Source organism: Ictalurus punctatus, chromosome 12 (assembly GCF_001660625.3).
Source record: "Ictalurus punctatus breed USDA103 chromosome 12, Coco_2.0, whole genome shotgun sequence".
Taxonomy (NCBI): domain Eukaryota; kingdom Metazoa; phylum Chordata; class Actinopteri; order Siluriformes; family Ictaluridae; genus Ictalurus; species Ictalurus punctatus.
In genome coordinates, this window is record NC_030427.2 from 8462335 (window position 1) to 8482836 (window position 20502).

A 20502-nucleotide genomic window follows, 5' to 3' on the forward strand; every position below is an offset into this window, starting at 1 on the left:
TATACACTATATGGCCAAAAGTATGTGGACACTTGACCATAACACCCAGATGTGCTTGTTGAATGTCCCATTCCAGATTTAGTCCCCCTTTGCTGTTGTAATGACCTCCACCCTTCTGGGAAGGCTTTCCACTACATTTTGGAGCAGAGCTGTCTGGTTTTGCCCATTCAGCCACAAGAGCATTAGTGAGGACAGTCACTGATTTAGGACGAGGAGGCCTCTGGCACAATCTGTGTTCCAGGTCGGCCCAGAGGTGTTCAGTGAGGTTGAAGTCAGGGCTCTGTGCAGGATATTCACGTTCTTCCATTCCAACTTTGGCGCACCACGTCTTCATGGAGCTTGTACTGTGCACAGGGGCATTTTCATGCTGGAACATGTTTGGGCCTCTTAGTTCCAGTGAAGGGAAATTGTAATGCTACAGAATACAAAGACATCCTATACGATTCCAACTTTGTGGCAACAGTTTGGGGAGGAACCACATATTGATGTGATGGTCAGGTGTCCAAAAATGTTTGACATATGTATGTATATAGTTCAGGCTGAACTAGTATCCAATGACAGTACATCTGTTTTATCAGAATTGTGGAAAGTATGTTTGTTCTACAACCCCAATCCCAAAAATGTTGTGTAAAATGTCAATAAAAACAGAATGCAATAATTTTCAAATCTCATAATCCCCTTTTTATTCACAATAGAACATAGAAAACATATGAAATGTTTAAACTGAGTAAATGTACCATTTTAAGAAAAAAATAAATAATGTAATTTTGAAGTTGATGGCCGCAACACGTCTCAAAAAACTTGGGACGGGAGCAACAAAAGGCCTGACAAGTCAGTGTTACTAAAAAGAAACCACTAGAGGTTAATAGTGAGGTTAAAGAACAGGTCAGTAACATGATATAAAGAGAGTATCTTAGAGAGGCGGAGTCTTTCAGAAGTAAAGATGGACAGAGGTTCACAAATCTGCGAAAAACTGCGTCTACATTTTGTAGAATAATTTTAGAATAATGTTCCTCAATGTAAAATTGTGAAGACTATGAATATCTCATCATCTACAGTACATAATATCATCAAAAGAATCTGGAGAAATCTCTGTGGGGACAAGGGTGAAAAGCAATATTGCATGCCTGTGATCTTCGGGCCCTCAGGCGGTACTGCATTAAAAACAGACATGATTCTGTAATGGAAATCACTGCATGGGCTCAGAAACACCTCCAGAACTCATTGTCTGTGAACACAGTGCGTCGTGCTATCCATAAATGCTGGTTAAAGCTCTATCATGCAAAGAAGAAGCCATATGCGAACATGATCCAGAAACGCCGTGTGGAAAACTGTTCTGTGGTCAGATGAATCGCTATTTGAAATTTTTTTTGAAACCATGGACGCAGCGTCTTCTAAACTAAAGAGGACTAAAGAGGAGAGGGACTTTTTATCAGCGCTCAGTTCAAAAGCCTGCATCTCTGATGGTATGGAGGTGCATTAGTACCTATGAAATGGGCAGCTTGCACATCTGGAAAGGCATCATCAATTCTGAAAGGTATACACATGTTTTACAGCAACATCTGCTTCCATCCAGATTCCATCCCATCTTTACTTCTGAGAGACTCCGCCTCTCTAAGATACTCTTTTTATACCCAATCATCTTATTGACCTGTTGCCAAATCACCTAATTAGTTGCAAAATGTTCCTCCAGCTGTTTAATTTTAGTAACACTTACTTTTGCAGCCTTTTGTTGCCTCTGTGCCTACTTTTTTGAGACGTGGTACGGCCATCAGATTCAAAATGACCTTATTTGTTCCTTGAAATGGTACATTTCCTCAATTTAAACATTTAATATGTTTTCTATGTTCCAGCGTGAATAACAAATGGGTTTATGAGATTTGCAAATCATTCTGTTTTTATTTATATTTTATACAGCGTCCCAACATTTTTGGAATTAGGGTTGTAGATATTACTTCTCCTCCATTTTGGTAGTTACATTGCTGAGTGTGGCTGAATTTGTAATTAAATGTGTGTGTCTGTATATCATTAGAGTGAAAGCAAACGCTGTGTTTTTATGATTTGATGAACAAAATCAGTAATCACTACCACGCACACACCAGGCATAAACGTATGTGTCTAAACCAAGCCGGTACTGACTTTGCAATAGGGATGTCACGATACCAAAATTCTACTAGTCGGTACCGATACCACCAAAAGTACACGATACTCGATACCAAAGTCGATATCAAATTAAAAACCCTCCTGGGGAGTTTAGTTATCAAACACTGTCTGACAATGACTAATAAAACAGTGGAGGCTACAAGTGCTAAGGTGCACTCCTAAACACGTGCACACACGCACACACACCCCCCTTATACTCTGAATGCAAGAATTAGTTTAAATTCACTAATATGATGGCAGGCCAGAAAGATTTATTAAAAGCATGAACATTTGAATAATTATTAGTGAGATGAGGCTACATTTAGCTGACAGGACCCTGGCTGAATGGCGATGCATGGAGGCCCATTAGGAGGTAGTTTATAACACTGCAATGCATTAGCGTCGTTAACAAATAACTGGCTACCGCTAACATTACATGGAGCATAACGTCAGCTGGTTTCACGGCAACAATGCCAGCTCCCTCATACAAACTTAATATAGATTCGTCTTTCAGGGGCTTCGCCAAATTCCAGGTGTTTCCTCGCTTTGTTTGAAATGAACGATAGCATCGGTTGCGCACCGGCTTCACAGCATCAATTATATGTTTGTTGTTCTCGAATGCAAAGTATTTCCATATTTGACTCTTACCACTTTTCCTCTCAACGAGTCGGGGCGGAGCTAAACTTGTCGGCATCTTCTGTAGTTTTTCCCGTGTGCTTGTAGACGTTCTTCTTCTTCTTTACCACTTGTGGACCGACTAAAACACTTAGACGTATTTGCTGCCCCCTTCAGTTCCGGAAGAATTGCAACCTCGGTACCTCATTACTAACGGTACCTACGCTACTGCAGAAAAACAAGTACTGTGACGTTTTAAGAATGTTGTTACTGACTTGGTACCGAAGTATGGGTTCTCGTGACATCCCTACTTTGTTATATTGCACTGTATTGTATCTGGTGTAATTCATTCTTTCCTTTCCGGGTTCAGATCTGCAGGCGACTAAACGGTGTGCGCTTTACAAGCTGTAAGAGTGCGAAGGACCGCACAGCCATGTCGGTCACACTAGAGCAGTGTCTTATCCTGCAGCACGAGCATGGCATGGCACCACAGGTCTTCACTCAGGCCCTCGACTGTATGCGGAGGTAAGAAGTTGTCTCAGTACTGGTACAGTGCCAGCCACGTGAGTCTTACAAGATACAGGAGGATCAAAAGGTCTGAGTCCACTACCATCAGCAGTTTAATTAGTTAGTAATATGTGTACCATTGGTGCAGTTTAAACTAAGTCAGGATCAGAGACGTGCATGTTATGTAACTCTCCTGGCGCAACACGTCACCTTGCAGTGAAACATATGGAGAGAAAATAAAGATGTTAGCCTGTCTCGAGCAATATTTTTACTTGAGATGCCGAGACAGAACACCACGTCTCATACCCGAGCCCACCAACAACACAGCGACTTGTCGAGTTCGCAAACACGATGTGCTACCTTATGTGTGCAACTTTATCAGGAGAGGATAAGGATATGTCTACACAGTTATTCTCTCAATGGAAAGTCATACTTCTTCACTTCCCTTAGACTATATGAAAGCATTTAACTAGCTAATTACTGTCAAAACTATATAAATAAATAAATAAATATATATATATATATATATATATATATATATATATATATATATATATATATATATATATATATATATATATATATATATATAACATTAAAACTCGTTAGAGTGGCACCTGTCAAGAGTTGGGATCTATTAGACAGCAAGTGAACAGTTTCTGTTCTGGAAGTTGATATTTCGGAAGCAGGAAAAATGGGCAAGTGTAAGGATCTGAGCTACTTTGACAGGGGCCAAATTGTGATAGCTAGACTACTTGGGTCAGAGCATCTCCAAAATGGCAGGTCTTGTGGGGTGTTCCCAGTATGCAGGGGTTAGTACCTACCAAAAGTAGTTCAAGGAAGGACAACTGGTGAATCAGAGACAGGATCAGGGGCGCCCAAGGGTCAGTGATGTGTGTGGAGAGCGAAAGCTAGCCCATCTGGTCTAATCCCGCAGAAGAGCTACTATAGCACAAATTGCTGGAATTTGAGATATATTAAATATCTCTTTTATCTAAGGATTTTTTTTAAAACTAAAGCTTAAATTGCTTAAAAAAAAGAATGAAGTAGGTTCAGACTTTTAGACCCTGCTGTATGTCTCTCTTATTCTTTATCTGCTTCTTTCTTTCTCTAAAATTAGCAGTCTTGAACACCTCATCATCTTTTTTCCTGAAGCACCGTGTGTCTCCGCGTCTGAATTTTGCCCCTGCTGCTGCTGCTGCTGCTGTTGTTTTTGTTGTTGTTGTTCTTGTTGCCTTTTTTGGTCCAGTGACATTATCTTCACCAGCCATGTCACCCTGCCTCTCCATTCCTATTGATCCACCCTTCTGCTCTTTGCTTGCTGAACAGATAAAAAAGCAGAAGCTGAGCCAATAAATAAAAGAAATCACATCAGGGGTAATGAACAGAAGTTTTAGAAAGGTCAACTAACATTTAATTTAGCATGTATAGGTGGAATGGCTTCATCTCAAATCACCTACCCTACCCTTTATCCCCTTCTTGGATCCTCTCTGAAGTGATTTCCAAATCGTCATGTGTTTCAGAGAAAGGAGACAAGATACGGGATTGCTTTGTTATATAAGTCATGTAGGCTGCCTATCTCACCTGGTGATCAGTATTGGCTTTGCACAAAGAGCACAGTTGTGTGTGAGTGTGTTTTGCTCTAGCGCATGGGAAAACACACTCTCCACACACTCCCTCTACTCCTCCATAGCCCTAAATGCCTGGGCAGTTCTGTAGCTGCACTCTTTTTTTGGTTACTGGGTCATATTACATGATCGTGCCAATGCAGTGGATGAAAAGAGGGATGTTGTGTGTTTTGGCTGCGTTAGCGACCTGGAACTGTTGCATGCTCTAGCTTGCACGACTCGAAGCTGTTTAAATAACATGCAGGAAATGTTGTCTCCTAATTGGGCCTTTCATTGTGCATTCTCGGAAATAAAGGTACCAAACTGTACTTTTCCTTGTTGCTGGGGTCGTACCATCAAGGGGACATCTTGGTGCATGTGGTCTACCTTTAATTAGCTATAAAGCTTTATGGATACATCAGTGGTCCTTAAAGTGCCCCTGAAATCAAAATATGATTTTTTAAAAATTTATTTATTTATTTATTTACTTGTACTGTATATACAATACTATAGATATAGATATACGATACTATATCCAAAAAATATATTTTCATAGTAAACTCATAGTTTGACACCTTTTGATCATTCATATCTAGGCAAAATTTCATGATCATCCAAGTAAGTGCTCTCTAGAACTATATATGTCCCGCCCCCAGAGGCGGGTCTTACGCTACAGTTCATTTGGAAAATGGTGGAATTTGTACAGGATCACGGTTATGTGACATGGACTTCTGAAAGGAGTATTTTACCAACTTCGTGCTCTTAAATGTTCGCTTCAGTGTGGCTTCCTTAGACTTATTTAGAGTACGGATCTGTCTTTATACGTCGCCGGGGCTTCTCCAACAGTAAGACTAAGTAAAAGCCTCTTATACCACAGCACGATTGAATTCTCTGATCTGATTGGAGAACAGCTGAACAATAGGTTAATATTAACGTGCTCGTTTTGATATGTTCTCGTTTCTATAGTAGCAAGGACATGTACGACGGACGCTCCACATAATCTTAGATGAATAATAAATGGATATAAAAATGTGTTGTTTAACCAACTTATAATCATTGATGTGGTAACGTGTTTTTTTTTTTTTTTTTTTTTTTTTTTTTTTTTTTTTTTTTTTTTAAACGAGACATTTATTTAACATTTATAGAAGGAGTCCCAGTTGGCAGCGCTTTGTAACATTCTAAATTTCCCAGCTCGATCATGTCTTGATGTTTATGTTTTTGTGTTCGAGAGAGAGGGCTGGTGATGGAATGACTGTTTATCGCAGCTGTAACTTTTATGAGAGCTGACTTGTCTCTCAGACGTTCCACGACATTAAATCTAACTATAAACCATTAAAATGATGTTTTGTATATTAATAATTAATCATTGTAATAGTTGGCAACTCGCTGTGGTATAACCATGCTGTTAGACAAAAGCACTCCACTCGAGCGTTATGTTGCATCACACCACCCCCTGGCTGTATTATTTTTGTATAACAGCACGGTCTGTGGTGTATTATTTCTTCCTTTTTAAGCTCTTTGCATTTTCCATATGTAGCCAGCTCACTAAGCTGCTGTCAGGTTGGTTTAGATGGTTTAGATTTTATGTGGTGTTTCTTGAGCTCTATTGGCTGTCAGCCAAGCAGTTCAGCACGATGTCACTCTGATTCTGACAACATATGGAATCAAAGCACAGCTGTCATTTCCTGGGGACTTTAAGGTCAAATGATATACCCTAAATAATCTTTAAAGGGTCTAAAGACACATACAGGTATTAAAGCTGTAATCATTAATGATACCAACTCGGCGACAAGGAAAAGTACAGTCTGGTGCCTTTATTTCTGAGAGTGTACACAGTGATGAAGCAGAACATTGTTCCTAATTTACTCTTCTTTCCCTTCTCTCTCTTCATCCTGTTTCTCTGCATCGTCTGTTTTGTTTCGTTATATTTGCCTTTGTTTCTGTTCTCATTTAATGTTTTTTTTTTCTCCTCTTGTACAAACCTTTGTTTTATCCCTACGTACCTTACAATTTTATCCCTACGTACCTTACAACCCGATTATTTATGATTTTGAATCCATATCTGATTTTGTCATCCATCTCCATCAATGTCGGTCCCGCTGCGGTTATTTAAAAAAAAAAAAAAAAACACGGCCCCTCCACTTTACCCCCCACCCCCTGGCTGCAGCGTTGGTACCCGTGAGGGCGTGACTCAGAAGAACCTGAGTGGCTTGTTGCCCGTGCGGGAGTTGAGGCTAGAGCCCAGTCTGCTGTACTCTCTGCCTCTGCTCGCTCTCAGCCCCAACCTGCTCATCGTCTGGCTCTTCCTCAGCGTCGCCTACCTGCTGGCCAAACTCCGCTGCAGCTGAGCCACAACACTCTCCCAGCTCCTCTTCTTTTTCTTCTGGTTCTTTCCTTAGTGCTTTCTTCTTGCATTCTACTTTCTGTCTTCTGTTTTTCCCTTTCTGCTTCCTTTCCTCTTCTGGTTTTTTTTTTTTTCCAGTTTTTTATTTTTTTTATTTCTCTCCTTTAATATCTTTCTTTACTTGTTTTTGCTTGCTTGATTTCCTTGTTCCTTCTTTTTTATACTCTCCCGTTTTTTTTCTTTCCATTTTTCTGACACTTTCTTTCTTTCCATACTTCTTTTTTTCATTTGACTTCTTTTCTTATTTACTTTGTTGTATTAATTTGTTTTTTTGCTTCTACTTTCAGTCATTCTTTCTTCTCATATTCTTTCTTTCTTGCTTTTTTTTCCAGTGCCAGTTTTTATTTATTTGTTTGTTTGTTCTTTTGTTTATTTGCTTGCTAATTTGCCTTATTTTCTTATTTACTTATTGTATTCACTTTTTGCATTTTGCTTCCACTTTCAGTTTTTCTTGATTCCCCCCCTTATTTCCTCTGGTTCTTTCTTTCTTCCTTTCTTTCTTTTCTTTTTTCCTTCCTTACTTTGTGTGTTAATTTTTTGGTTGGTTGTTTATTTTACCTCCTATTCCTTACCTTCTTTACATCCTCTTTTTCAATTTAATTTTTTTTTTTCAGTTTCTTCGTTCTTTTTTTTTTTTTTGTATTTGATTACTGCTTTCTTTTTTTTGCTTGCCTTCCTCCTTTCCTTTTTGCCTTTTGTCTTTTCTCTGATTGGCTGATTGTGTTGAGAAGGCTGGTGACCCCGTGTTCAGTGGCTGCACATCCTCTGTGTTTAAAGGTCTATGTGTACCAAGCAATGCATTTCTGCCTTACTTCCTTACTTCACTAAATAACTGGGGTGTGAATCCCAAAATTTGTAACATATCTATGTATGTATGTATATGTATATATATGTGTGTATATATATATATATATATATATATATATATATATATATATATATATATATATATATATATATATGAGTTTATTAAGTATGAGATAATCACACAAAGTGTAAGAATTTGTGTTCGTTCTTTTTCCTGCACCTGCTACAGATATGCTGGTTATAAAGACCATATACCATATGACCATAGAGAACCGGTTTCTTAACCAAGATCATATTTCCTCAGTGATTTGTGGTTGAATTTTTACGTCTTCCATGTGTTTGTATTGAAATGCAAAGCTAACGGCTTGGCCAGAGCTTAATCTACTATATACAAAGCCAGTGCACCTTTACGATCACGTTTTAGCGGCAGGTGAATTCGATTGTACATTAGGTCAGGGGAACTTTTAATTATGCAGTAAATATAGCTCCGTATTTTTAAATATGATTATTTTTATTAGCTACTAATTTGTGCAATATGCCCAGGTTTTTATTAGAGGTCAATTTCGATATGTTTCCTTGGTTAATTTAATATGTCTATATATTTCTTAGATGATGTGAACCTAAACGTGTTTATTTATACTGAGGCAAATTATGCAGGAATCATAAGCAGAATGTAACTACTAGTGCCAAATATTGAACTAATTATGTTGCTTTCTTTGTGCTATAATAATATTATTATTCAGGTCCCAAAGCTTCAGAGCTCTTCCTGGGTTTCCCAAGCTTATTATCTTATAAAACACTATTTTTGCTAGAATTATATTTATTTAATTTGGCAGCCACATTTAGCATGGGAGCATTGAGGGCCAATTCAAAGGAGCTTCCTGGCTGTACTGCAGTTTGAATTCGCAACCTTTACTACCACGGAAGGTTATGTACGAGCTTCCTCGGCCCTGTATATCATTTATATTTTGAGAAAAGTATTTGTTGAGAGATGCCAAATAAATATAACCCTCTTCTTCGTGTTCCGAGATCTGGTTTAGCCCTGTATTTTTGCATGCTACACAAATAGGGATGCATCAATACTTTTTTCTGTCCCCCCCACCACCACCCCCACCACCACCACCACCTCCCACCCCCCAGACGCAGTATAATTTTCTTAGTACTTGTCGATACTGGTACTGAAATGACTAACCTACTTAGTATTATGCAATCAGGGGCATCATGGCACATTTTATTTAGCTCTGTTTATTTTGGTTGCTGCAGGGTGGTACATGCTGAGATTTCTAGGGAGGTTAAATAGAGAGGGCGAGGGTGGTCGACGTAAGCATGAATATCACTATCCACAATCGTGGTCATTAAAATGAGTGCAAAGTGCTGTGAATTACACCGTGTGTGTGTGTCTCAGTGCTCGCTGAACTGAAGTGCTCTCTGTCACCTGTGACAGTTGATCTGCACCCTCGCTCCACTGCTTAAACAATCATGAATTGAAGTCTGGAGAATAGATGTCTCAAGTTAGACCTGCAATACAAAACAAAGCAATCAAAACAAATCAACTGATAAAAAAATAATAATCCAGTTTATCATAGACTATTCTCACTTTAGTCTTCATTGTTGTATGAGAGAAAGCCAAGGCATAAAGTCTGTAGTTTGGACTATGGATTAAGCCTCATTTTTACACCCCCCCCCCCCCCCCCCCCCCAAAAAAAAAAAAAAAAAAAAAACTATGTTAAGCACACCCCAATGATTACCACCAACAACTTTTAAGTATCGGAGAAAGCTTTCCGTCATACACGCCGACCTATGCAGATGGATCAAAATCTGGTGATCATGTGTCCGCTGCTTTTGTGGTCAACCATCAGAATAGTAGAATACAGACTCCCAGCCATAGTTCAGTTTTTACTGCAGAAGCCAATTCTATTATTTTGGCACTGGATCATATTAAAACTTCTCAGCATTGAATTTCCTAATAATAACAGGCTGGGATCGACGCAGTACAAATAAACTTCACGGAATCAACCTCGTTGTTGGTAGAAAATGCCGTTTCTAATTGGATCATCATTGGGACCATATGGCGGCTGTGGCTCAGCTGGTAGAGCGGGTTGTCCACTAATCGTTGGGTTGGCGGTTCGATTCCCGGCCCGGGTGACTCCACATGTCGAAGTGTCCTTGGACACTGTACCCCAAGTTGCTCCCGATGGTAAGCTAGCGCCTTGCATGGCAGCTCTGCTACCATTGGTGTGTGAGTGTGTGTGTGAATGGGTGAATGAGACACAGTGTAAAGCGCTTTGGATAAAAGCACTATATAAGTGCGCCATTTACCATTTACCATATAACCTACACCCATTTCCAAATACGCCTCTCCAGACTCACTCACTAGTCTCTGTAAGGGTGAAGATCCTCCTTTATGCCCCTTGTACCAGTATCTCTGAGGCATATTTTAATGGACTGTGCTGCTTTCAACTCCTCTAGGACCCTTTTTTTTATTTGGTTGATTCATGTGAAAAGATTTCTAATGAAGTAAGGCCAGATTTAGTTTTAGAATTTTTATTGAGTATGAACTTAAAAAAATAAATAAATAAAAAATAAAAAAAATTGTAAATTCTTCATATTTTGCTACATTTTAATATGTTTCCTGGTTAATAGCCAGGACACATGTTCCTGGAGAATAGCCATGGTAGCTGGCTGGCATGGCATGGCATTAAATCACAAAAAAACCAAGCAATCATGTATACATTAGTGTGCGCACAATGCATGGCACTCATTTTAAATGACCACACTCACTGATACTCATCTGCACACACAGACATACTGTTTAAATGCCATAAGATGTTCCGTCATGTTTCTCGTATTACAAGATGTCTTGATATTTTTGAAAAGCAATGTTTCCAGTCTGCTTTGCTTCGCTTGCCATCAGTAATCATGAAATATGTGCTATTCAGTAGCGCGATAACATACCCTAGGCGTTTCACATGTCAGATGTTGCGTCTCGAGTATCGAGTAAATGAGCACGGTATTGGACCCATACCTGATTACCAGTATTGATGCGTTATGGAATCCTGGTCAGGATTTCTCCATAACACAAAACCAGGCTACTCTGTCATCTGACCCAAGTAATGAAATTGACTGCTCTGAAATATCCTCATTTGGGAATCATATCAATTTGTCATACGGAAAGCTCATGTCTTAAAAATAGGTTGGCATATTTCTCATAGTGGCTATTTATACACTTGGAGAAGGGTCAGGTAGAGACAAACTGAGTCAGTAGGCCTGATAAATCCTCAGAAGAGTTTGATATATGAAATTCTTTTATTTATTTATATATATATATATATATATATATATACACTTCTGGACACTTAGGATTATTTTAGGATTAGGATGAGGGCATCACTGTATATGATTTGGGGTTTTAAGTCATTAAATAAGTTTTGATTCGAGACTTTTTTGGAACTTTGATACATTGTGGTTTTCTTTCTATGATGCATGAAGTCGCAGTGCCATATCTGTTAGCTGAATTTAGATTGCCTTGGTTATCTGGTTTAGACAGTAATTTTTTGAGTGTATTGTTCTGTTTATTACCATTTCTTGGAACGAATAATGAATTTGTATTGTGCTCAGGGAACGATTACCCTACATTCACACTAGGACGCGACAAAGCGATCGACAACCAATCGTTTTCTGTGTAAATGCAACAAAGCAACAGCGTGACATTTGACATTTTTAAATCTACGGTAATTAGGTGTGACATGGCAAAAGCGACAAATCCAAACGGTTCCTTGGACCAATCTATGGCATGTGACGTTTTTTTTTTCAGTTCCCCACTCATAACTTTAGCTCCTAAAAGCTAAGAAGGAAGTAGCAGAGATTGATGGTTGTACGTAACTCGTACAGGTAGCTTGCTTTGCTACCAATGAAGCCAGTACAAATCCTAGAATTTAACATGTAAAACAACCTTATTTTGACACCGATTAGTGCATTGTTTAATCCGTGTCTAACTTTAGAAGCTATATACTGTATATCTTATCAGAACTAAATGGTGTACAGTACACACCCATAATCAACAACAGTAGCAGTTGATACACAACCACAGGAGACTTGTCGCTTTCTAGTGAGAATGTCAGTGTTAGGCTTTATGGATTTAGTTTGGTAATAGACTCTTGGGTACTGCTTGCATTTAGCTTGAGCTTCCTTGTTTAGAGAATGTTTACATTCATATTTAGAAATACTATATTTAAGAAATTTGCTAAGGAATAAGATATGCTAAACTACCTCTAGATTTCCTGAAGTGTAAGACATGACAATTCAGAACTTCAAGGACATTGGTGAGCTATGGCACTATGGTGTGAGATGTGTTTCGATAGAATCTGATGACGGAGCATCGACGTCGATGCTCTGCGCTTCCGTGTTATCTCTGCGCTTGTGAGTATATTAGAATCGTATTATAATCAGCAGGACCATTCGTTGGCATGTTTTGTGATGGTCTTAGTGGCGTATCTTCTGTATGAACCCACATTATGAAGCCGGTCTTAATTCTTTCGTAGGTGGCTACACTTGTGATATGTTTCAATGCTGTCAGTTCACATTTTGATTGCTTTTTTTTTTTGGTCGTTGTTTCGAACTTTCTACTTTTCCAAATGCAGTCGAAAAGCAAAAGGTATAAACCTAGACAAAAATATTTAGTATTGTGCTTAAATGCGTATGTACCCAAAGTGCAGCTCTGCTGTTTCTCAATCCAACTCTTAGCTTTTAGCTATTGATCCACATAGACAAGCATTGGCTCAGCGGCATGTCCTGCTTGCTTTTTTCAGTCCCATTCTCAGCTCTCTTCCAGCCCCCCATTTTTCACTACCTAGCCATGTTCTAAAGCCAATGCGGTCATATGTCTATGCTTCTTCATTGTCTTGAGTTTTCTTTGCTCATCTTCTCTAAACATGGCCCCTTGTTGTTTTTTTCTGTTTATTCTTTTGTTGTTCTCGTTGTTGCTGTTGTTGTTGTTGTTGTTATTTACTTCCACTTCCTTTCATAACCCCCATTCCCACCCTTCCCCAGTGAGGGTTGCCGTCGTGAGAACACGGTGAAGAACGTGGGATGTCGCAAGTATGCTTTCAACTCTCTCCAGCTGAAGGCTTTCCCTAAGCATTACCGCCCTCCTGAGGGGACGTTCGGAAAAGTGGAGACGTGAGCACCAGGACCAGGCTTGTGCAAAACAAAGAGATTAATCTGAAGTGGATGAGTACATCAGAGAAAGAAAAACAATCAGTGTGTAGCTGATATGTAAAATATGCTGTAGTCAGTCTAGACCTCACACTGATCTTGGTATGTGAACCTCTTGAGACACACTCAGCGCGTCACACATTTCTGATCCTACCTTTAAATGAATGCACACGAGCCATTCTTAGTTCGAAATGAATAATTATTAACCATTCCACAATTATTCCCGGATTATTAGAGCATTGCCGAAAGCACATTATTCCGATGTAGTGTCTTTCCATAGGTTAATATTAATAATATTAACTACAGTAGGGTCCAAACTTTAGAGCTTAATAGACACAGATGCAAAATTGTGAGGGTTGATCTATATGTTCTTGGCGGTCTGGGAAACCCTTCACGTGGTGACATTTTCAACTAAATGAAGTTTCCACAACCACAGTTTAGAAAACTTACCTGAACTGAAATATAGTGAAATGAGAAAAAAAAAATTACTTTTAAGGTAAGTCACTCTAGACTGTTCTTCTGAGGTAAAAGTCACTCATGGCATTTGGTAAACATTTGGTAAACTTTTTTTTTTTTTTTTTGCGGCCAAAATGCTTGATTTTTCAAAAAATATGTTTGGGCTTTATTTTGCGCTAAACTACTTGAATTGGCACAATTGCACGAAATTGTTTCGCACGGTCTTTCAAAGTGATGTTTGTTGGTAAACGAGACCTTTTAGCTGTACTCATGTTCGACACGAACATGAATCTTTGATTGTAAACTGTAAACATTGATTCTCATGAATCAAAGAGTACGCTGGCGTTGTGATGACGTCACATGGCGAGTGAGTTAGCACATTCGCCTCACACCTCCAGGGTCTGGGGTTCGATTCCCACTGTGGCCTGTGCTCCGGTTTCCTCTCCAAAGAGGGGTTGAGAGTGGGTTGATTGGCATGTCCAAAGTGTCTGTAGTGTATGAATGGGTGTGTGAATGTGTATGTGATTGTGCCCTGCGATGGATTGGCACCCTGTCCAGGGCATACCCCGCCTCATGCCCGATGCTCCCTGGGATAGGCTGTTTCCCCGTGACCCTGAAAAGGATGAGCGGTATAGAAGATGGATGGATGGATGGATCTATCGTTCTTCAACATGACCAGTAACTTGTCATTATGTGTGTTAGGAAAGCCTACTTAGCGATTTAGCAATTAAAACATCATCTTTAGGCAGACTGATCGTTTATACAGTACAGACATGTTCATTAAACTGGCTCTTTATTTAGCTAAAGTGATCTCTGCAGGCAGAAACCACATTGTTTTAATGAAATATTTTTTTTCTTAAATCAGAGGTGTCACAGCCTGTTCTAGGAAGAAACAAAGAACCAGTTCTATTTAAAACCTGACGTTTTGTCGTTTTGGGCTGCCCGAATTCAGTCACATCGCCATCTGATGGGTTTCCCCAGACCCCCACACATTCATTCATTTATATTGATACACCACAAACAAATAACATTTTGGCTCCTTGTGTAATCCTTGTGTGCAATTTAAAAGTGTCCATATCTATTCAGTATCTATTCACACACCATTTCCTTAATTTCTTACATCAGTAATCTTGTTTGTACGGAAGCCCTAAGCGGCCATGCGTTCTTCTTCTTCTTCTTCTTCTTCTTCTTGTTTTCTGGTGATCACGACTTAATTTTTCCTGTGTACTCGACATAACATTGTTTTTACTGTTCTTGAAGGCTTAGCGCAAATCCTCAGCACCATGGATGAACAAATTAGTTTTTACTTTGACCAGGGACTCCCTCAAACTCAAACATCTCTATGTCTGTCAGTGATTAGTGTCCGACATTTCAGAAGTGGGCGTCCTCCTTTCTTAATGCAGAGATAAAGTCCATCTCTAAAGCGGGTAATTATTACCTTTGTGATGGCGATGGCAAAGACACCAACGTGCATGCGACACCAGTTCCGTTCACAAGATGTGAGATTTTCTCCTGATAAAATTAAATTGTGAGAAGACGGCTTTTTTCTTAGGTGGAGATCACAAGAACATTAAGTTGAGTTCACGAGAAAACAAAAAACAAAAAAAAAATAATAATGATACATGGCCGCTTAGGACTTCCGTATATTTGAATGAAAGAGAAAAAAACATTTCTCGGTAATGGACCGAACTCTGTGTTTCAGCTCATAACCTCAAAGAGGGCTTTAATCATTCTTAGTGTACTTTACTTTTCTCTAAACCCCTCAAGACAGTACACACACTCGCTAATTCCTTTTGCTTCTCCACATCTTTTCCACCTCAACTCTCTATCCTTCACGTGTCAGACTTTAATACTGTATGAATCTGATATACACTCTCAAAAATAAAGATACCAAACTACTTATCATCGTCGCTGATTTGGTGGTTCCACCAAGGTTGCATCTTTTGTACCTTTAGTATGTATCTTTTATCTGCAAATGCGAATATCATAGACCTTGAAAATAATGCACGGTACGTAATTGGACCTTAACGCCCACTAATGCATCTTTAAAAGCTTTAAAGCTCATTAAAGGTGCACCAGATGCAATGTATACACTAAAGGTGCAAACATTGTCCCCTTGATTGCACCACCCCAGCAAGTTTTCAAGAGTGTAAGGGTCTTAATATATTACGTATCATGAATCGGAGATCATGATAGAAAATTATGATACTAAAGTAGCAATATATTATTCCTTCACTTCGAGTCTCTCCTGTGAGGTTTCGTTTGAAATTCTTGAGATTCAGTGGCAAATCCCCATGATCACCATGATCATGGTGTCCACACACACACACACACACACACACATCCATCCACTCATACTTATATACTATAATATGTGTCATAGTCATATAATAAATTTATTATATTTATAGCTATATTCAGAAGTTTGGGGAGTGTTTGGATTTATAAATATTTTGGCGTGCATTATGTTGTTTAACATAGTAAGAATGTGATTTGTAGGAATCGTGCTGTTCTCCAGACCTCAGAAAAAAAAAAGCCTTCATTTCATGAAAATATCATAACCTTGTAATGTCCAGGAATTCATTTTCTGCTGATTTTTATTTTGAATTTCTTTCTTTCTTTTGTTTTGCTGCAGCCATATGCATGAATGCAATCCGTGTGTTCAGATATCATATCATAAAGTGTCTCATTCACCTTCATATTAATCTGCAAAGCAGTTATCCAGAGCGCAATTCACTACTGTCGTTTTTATTTTTGTCCAGCACCGTGTTACCGTTCGACCTCAGCTGGCAACCGTCAGCCCGACTGTGAAATGCAAGTTACGCATTGTTGCATTTGTTATTCTTAAATTTACTTGAGACATTTTTACTCATGCATTTTTGTATCATTGCCGTTGTTAATTTTGTCTTAATTTTACACACGTTGATGGGTTTGAATGACTATAGTCTATAAACCCTAATGTATTTTTAAAATATTACGTTCCCAGATATTTGAACTTGATTTGTATTTATTCCTGTCTTACTCAATTGCATCTTTTATTAAGCTGACTAAGATGTCTACATGAGTTCTGCTGTACAATAAGCTGTCATCAATATATGATGCCATTAAAAGAAAATTATCTGCCATAATCTAGCTCATTTTTACTTCCTGTGTGTGTGTGTGTGTGTTAAAAGGAAAGCTGGATAAAAAGCACTGTATGAGGTTGTGTCGCAACATTGTGTTTTTTTCTGAGAATCTCTTGCTGATATAAAACAATAGTGATTCTGTTGCAGTCAGAAACAAAAAAAAACATGAATTGGTATTTTATATATATATATATATATATATATATATATATATATATATATATATATATATACACACACACACACACACACACACACACACACACATATATATATATATATATAAGGGCTGCAACTAACAATTATTTTCATAATTGGTTCGTTGGCCGATTATTTTTTTGATTAATCGGATGGGGACCTCTTGTTTGTTTGTTTGTTTAAAATAAAATCCACAAACTGAGTGTTACAAATATAAAATCAGACTAAAACTTTACACAACTGTTTTTCCCAAACAGAAAAGAACCCAAATACACACACACACACACACACACACACACACACACACACACCAGAATATATATTATTAATTTAGGGCTGTAGTTTAATACGGTGCTTTTTGTGAATCCATAAAAAATGAATGCATAATATAAATATAAACTAAATAAGTAAGATATATATATATATATATATATATATATTTATGGATGCACAAAATGCACCGAATTAAACTACAGTCCTATTGTCCTATTGACTGTTGAGGTATTGTATGAAAGAACTTAATTTTTCTTTTCCTCCAAGCACATTCAACTTGTTTTTGTTGCATGACTTTTACAGTCCTCTTTCATACAATACAATTATATTAATAATAAAAACTCGCTTTCACTGCACCTTGTGGTTTCTGTTACTCACTGGCTTTAGGAATATTATTTTCCTTGTGTTTACTTTTGATCATAGTGTTTTAATTAGGCATTACAGATCTTACTCGCGCTCCTATTGCGCGTCTACACCGCGCGTGATTAGCAACGCGGCCTTGTTACTAATACATCACTTCCGTTATAATAAACGACAGAATTTAAGCACTGGAAGCGCGCAAATACAGCATATAATGACAATAAACTTAAACATTTTAAGCAACTAACCATCGAGAGAAACAGTGAACTGAAGAAAGTCGGGGACTGGGTATTAGGCTAAAGCTAGCGGCATCGCATTGCGTCCGTGTGACGTCATGCGCCGTCCACTAGGAAGTGGATTATACCTCCGGTTAGTAAAAAAAAAATGCTAGTGTTATATTTGAGATGATATTGCCTTTCTAAAATCCACACATTAGACAGTAGTGCATAGTGTACGTGTACAGTACGTCATTTGGGACCCAACTTTAGTATTTACTCTCCGAAGCGTGTTTTCTGAACAGAAGTAACGTAATGAGTAAATCTCCCCCGCGCCGCGCGCAGACCAACTAATCCATGATGAGATTCGTTGACAACGATTTTCATAATCGATTATTATTATTATTATTATTGTCGAGAGTCGATGCAATTCATAACAAATAGTTTTAGATTTTCAAACAAAAACACCATAAAACAAAGGCAACCTGAGTAAACAGACAATACACTTTTTATTTTTTTATTTGAACAAAAAAAGTTATTCAACACTTATCACCCATGAAAAAAAAAAAAAACTAATTGCCCCCTTAAACTTAAAATCTGCCTCATTTAACTTGTAATCTGTCACCTTTACAAGCAAGAACTGCAACAAGACACTTCTGATAACTGGAGATCTGTCTCTCACAGCATTGTGGTGGAATTCTGGACCACTCTTCTTTGCAGAACTGCTTTAATTCAGCCACACTGGATGGTTTTGAGCATGAACAGTCCATTTAAGGTCCTGTGCCCTGAAGCAACAAAGCATCCCTACACCATCACATTTCCACCACCATGCTTAACTGTAGGTATGAGATTCTTTTTGTGGAATTCTGTATTTGGTTGTAACAGTTCCACTTTCGACTCATCAGTCCACCAAACATTCTCCCAAAAGGTTTGAGGATCATCAGGGTGTGTTCTGGCAAAATTCAGATGAGCCTTAATGTTCTTCTGGTTTGCAGTGGTTTTCACCTCACCACAGTTCCATTGATGCCATTTTTTCCCAGTGTCTTTCTGATACTGGAGTCATGAACAGTGACCTTTATTGATGCAAGAGAGACCTGTAGATCCCTTTGATGTTGTCCTTAGGTCTTTTGTGACTTGCTCGCGAGTCATTGCTGTGCTCTTGGTGGAATATTGGAAGGTCTGTCACTTCTGGGAAGGTTCATTACTGTGCCGGGTTTTTCCATTTGAAGATAACGGCTCTCACTGTGGTTCTTTAGAGTCCCAGAGCCTTTTGAAATGGCTTTGTAGCCCTTCTCAGACTGATGTATTTCAATCACCTTCTTCCTCATAGTGTGTTACTGGGTAAGACCTTTTAACCAACTTCATGCTGTTGAAAAAGTTCTATTTAAGTGTTGATTAGATTGAACAGGGCTGGCAGTAATCAGACCTGGTTGCATCTAGTCCAGTTGAACCCCATTATGCAGTTTCATAGATTTGCGGAATTAGTAACTACAGGGGCAAATACATTTTCACACAGGCCCAGTTGGATAACATTTTTTGCTTTAATAAATAACATAACAGTTTTGGGTTTACTCAGGTTGCCTTTGTTTTATCATAGATTTTGTTTTGATTTCTGTAACAAGAGATATACACAAAAAAAATAGGACTGTATGTGCAGAATATTGGTGTGCAAATTTCTGATGTTTAATTGCAATGTATATTTATACAAACTTTTTACAAACATTTATACCACAGGACTACAATTCTCACTTCTAATTGGTCAGCACGTATCGATTAATTTTTTTTTTATAATAGCAGCTGTGACACAATTTCCAAATTGAAGGTTTATATTCATGTCATAAGTGCTATTAAAGCAGGATGTGAATGCGCAAAATCAGTGCGGTTTCTTTTGGCTAGTTTAAGATTCATATTCAACATCCATGGCAGCAAAACACAGGCAGGCAGAAATAAACAAGGATAATGTACAATCACATCCAAAACACAGGCAAGAGTCAAAACAAGAGTGAGCACTACGTGAGAAAACAAGGCTTGGACTTAATGACACAGAGGCACAATGCGACTTAGCGAAGACTCCAATGCACAAGAAGGTATACAAAGACAAACACTACTGTAACACTACTGTAACACTACTGTAACAACTTAAATGAGGACTTGGTTGCAGTGCTCCACATAAATGAATAAAAACAGGGGTCTGCAGTTGCTGAACGCAGTGAGGTTTTCTCTAAGGACACGACGTTTATTTGAACATTTCTGGACGGAGTCTCTAGTGCCGACACTTTATAAGAGATGGAGGTATCGCAATTTCTCTCCAACATGACAAGTTGTGTTTATTTATTTCTTTATTATAATAAATGGCTATTATAAAATAAGTAATAAAAGGAACTTGTTTTGCAGACGTTCCACAACATTGAACGTAACTATAAAAGGATTATTTACAGTGTGATTCTTTAATAATTATAACCTCTGCCTCTTTTGGGGGTGCCCGTGTTCACCGTTGAATTTATTCTGTTATGGTTAATGGCTCATATTTGCCGGTTTTCATTAGTATATTTTTTTTTTACCTAGCCTACACGGTTTAA

The 20502-nt window shown here is 38.3% G+C and overlaps 1 protein-coding gene across 5 annotated transcripts in view; it reads left to right on the top strand.

Moving 5' to 3' along the window:
- inpp4ab (inositol polyphosphate-4-phosphatase type I Ab) overlaps positions 1 to 16880 on the top strand; it is a 79253-nt gene extending 62373 nt beyond the window's left edge. For 4 of the 5 annotated variants that reach the window (XM_053684105.1, XM_053684106.1, XM_053684107.1 and 1 more), the window contains 2 exons: positions 3128 to 3282; positions 13132 to 16880. In XM_053684105.1, the coding sequence (XP_053540080.1) occupies positions 3128 to 3282; positions 13132 to 13264 (288 nt within the window). In that variant the 3' untranslated portion in view covers positions 13265 to 16880. Of the gene's footprint in view, positions 1 to 3127; positions 3283 to 7038; positions 7312 to 13131 lie in introns of those variants that run through there. The other variant, XM_053684109.1, reaches the window with a different exon arrangement.
- The last annotated feature ends 3622 nt before the right edge of the window (positions 16881 to 20502 follow it).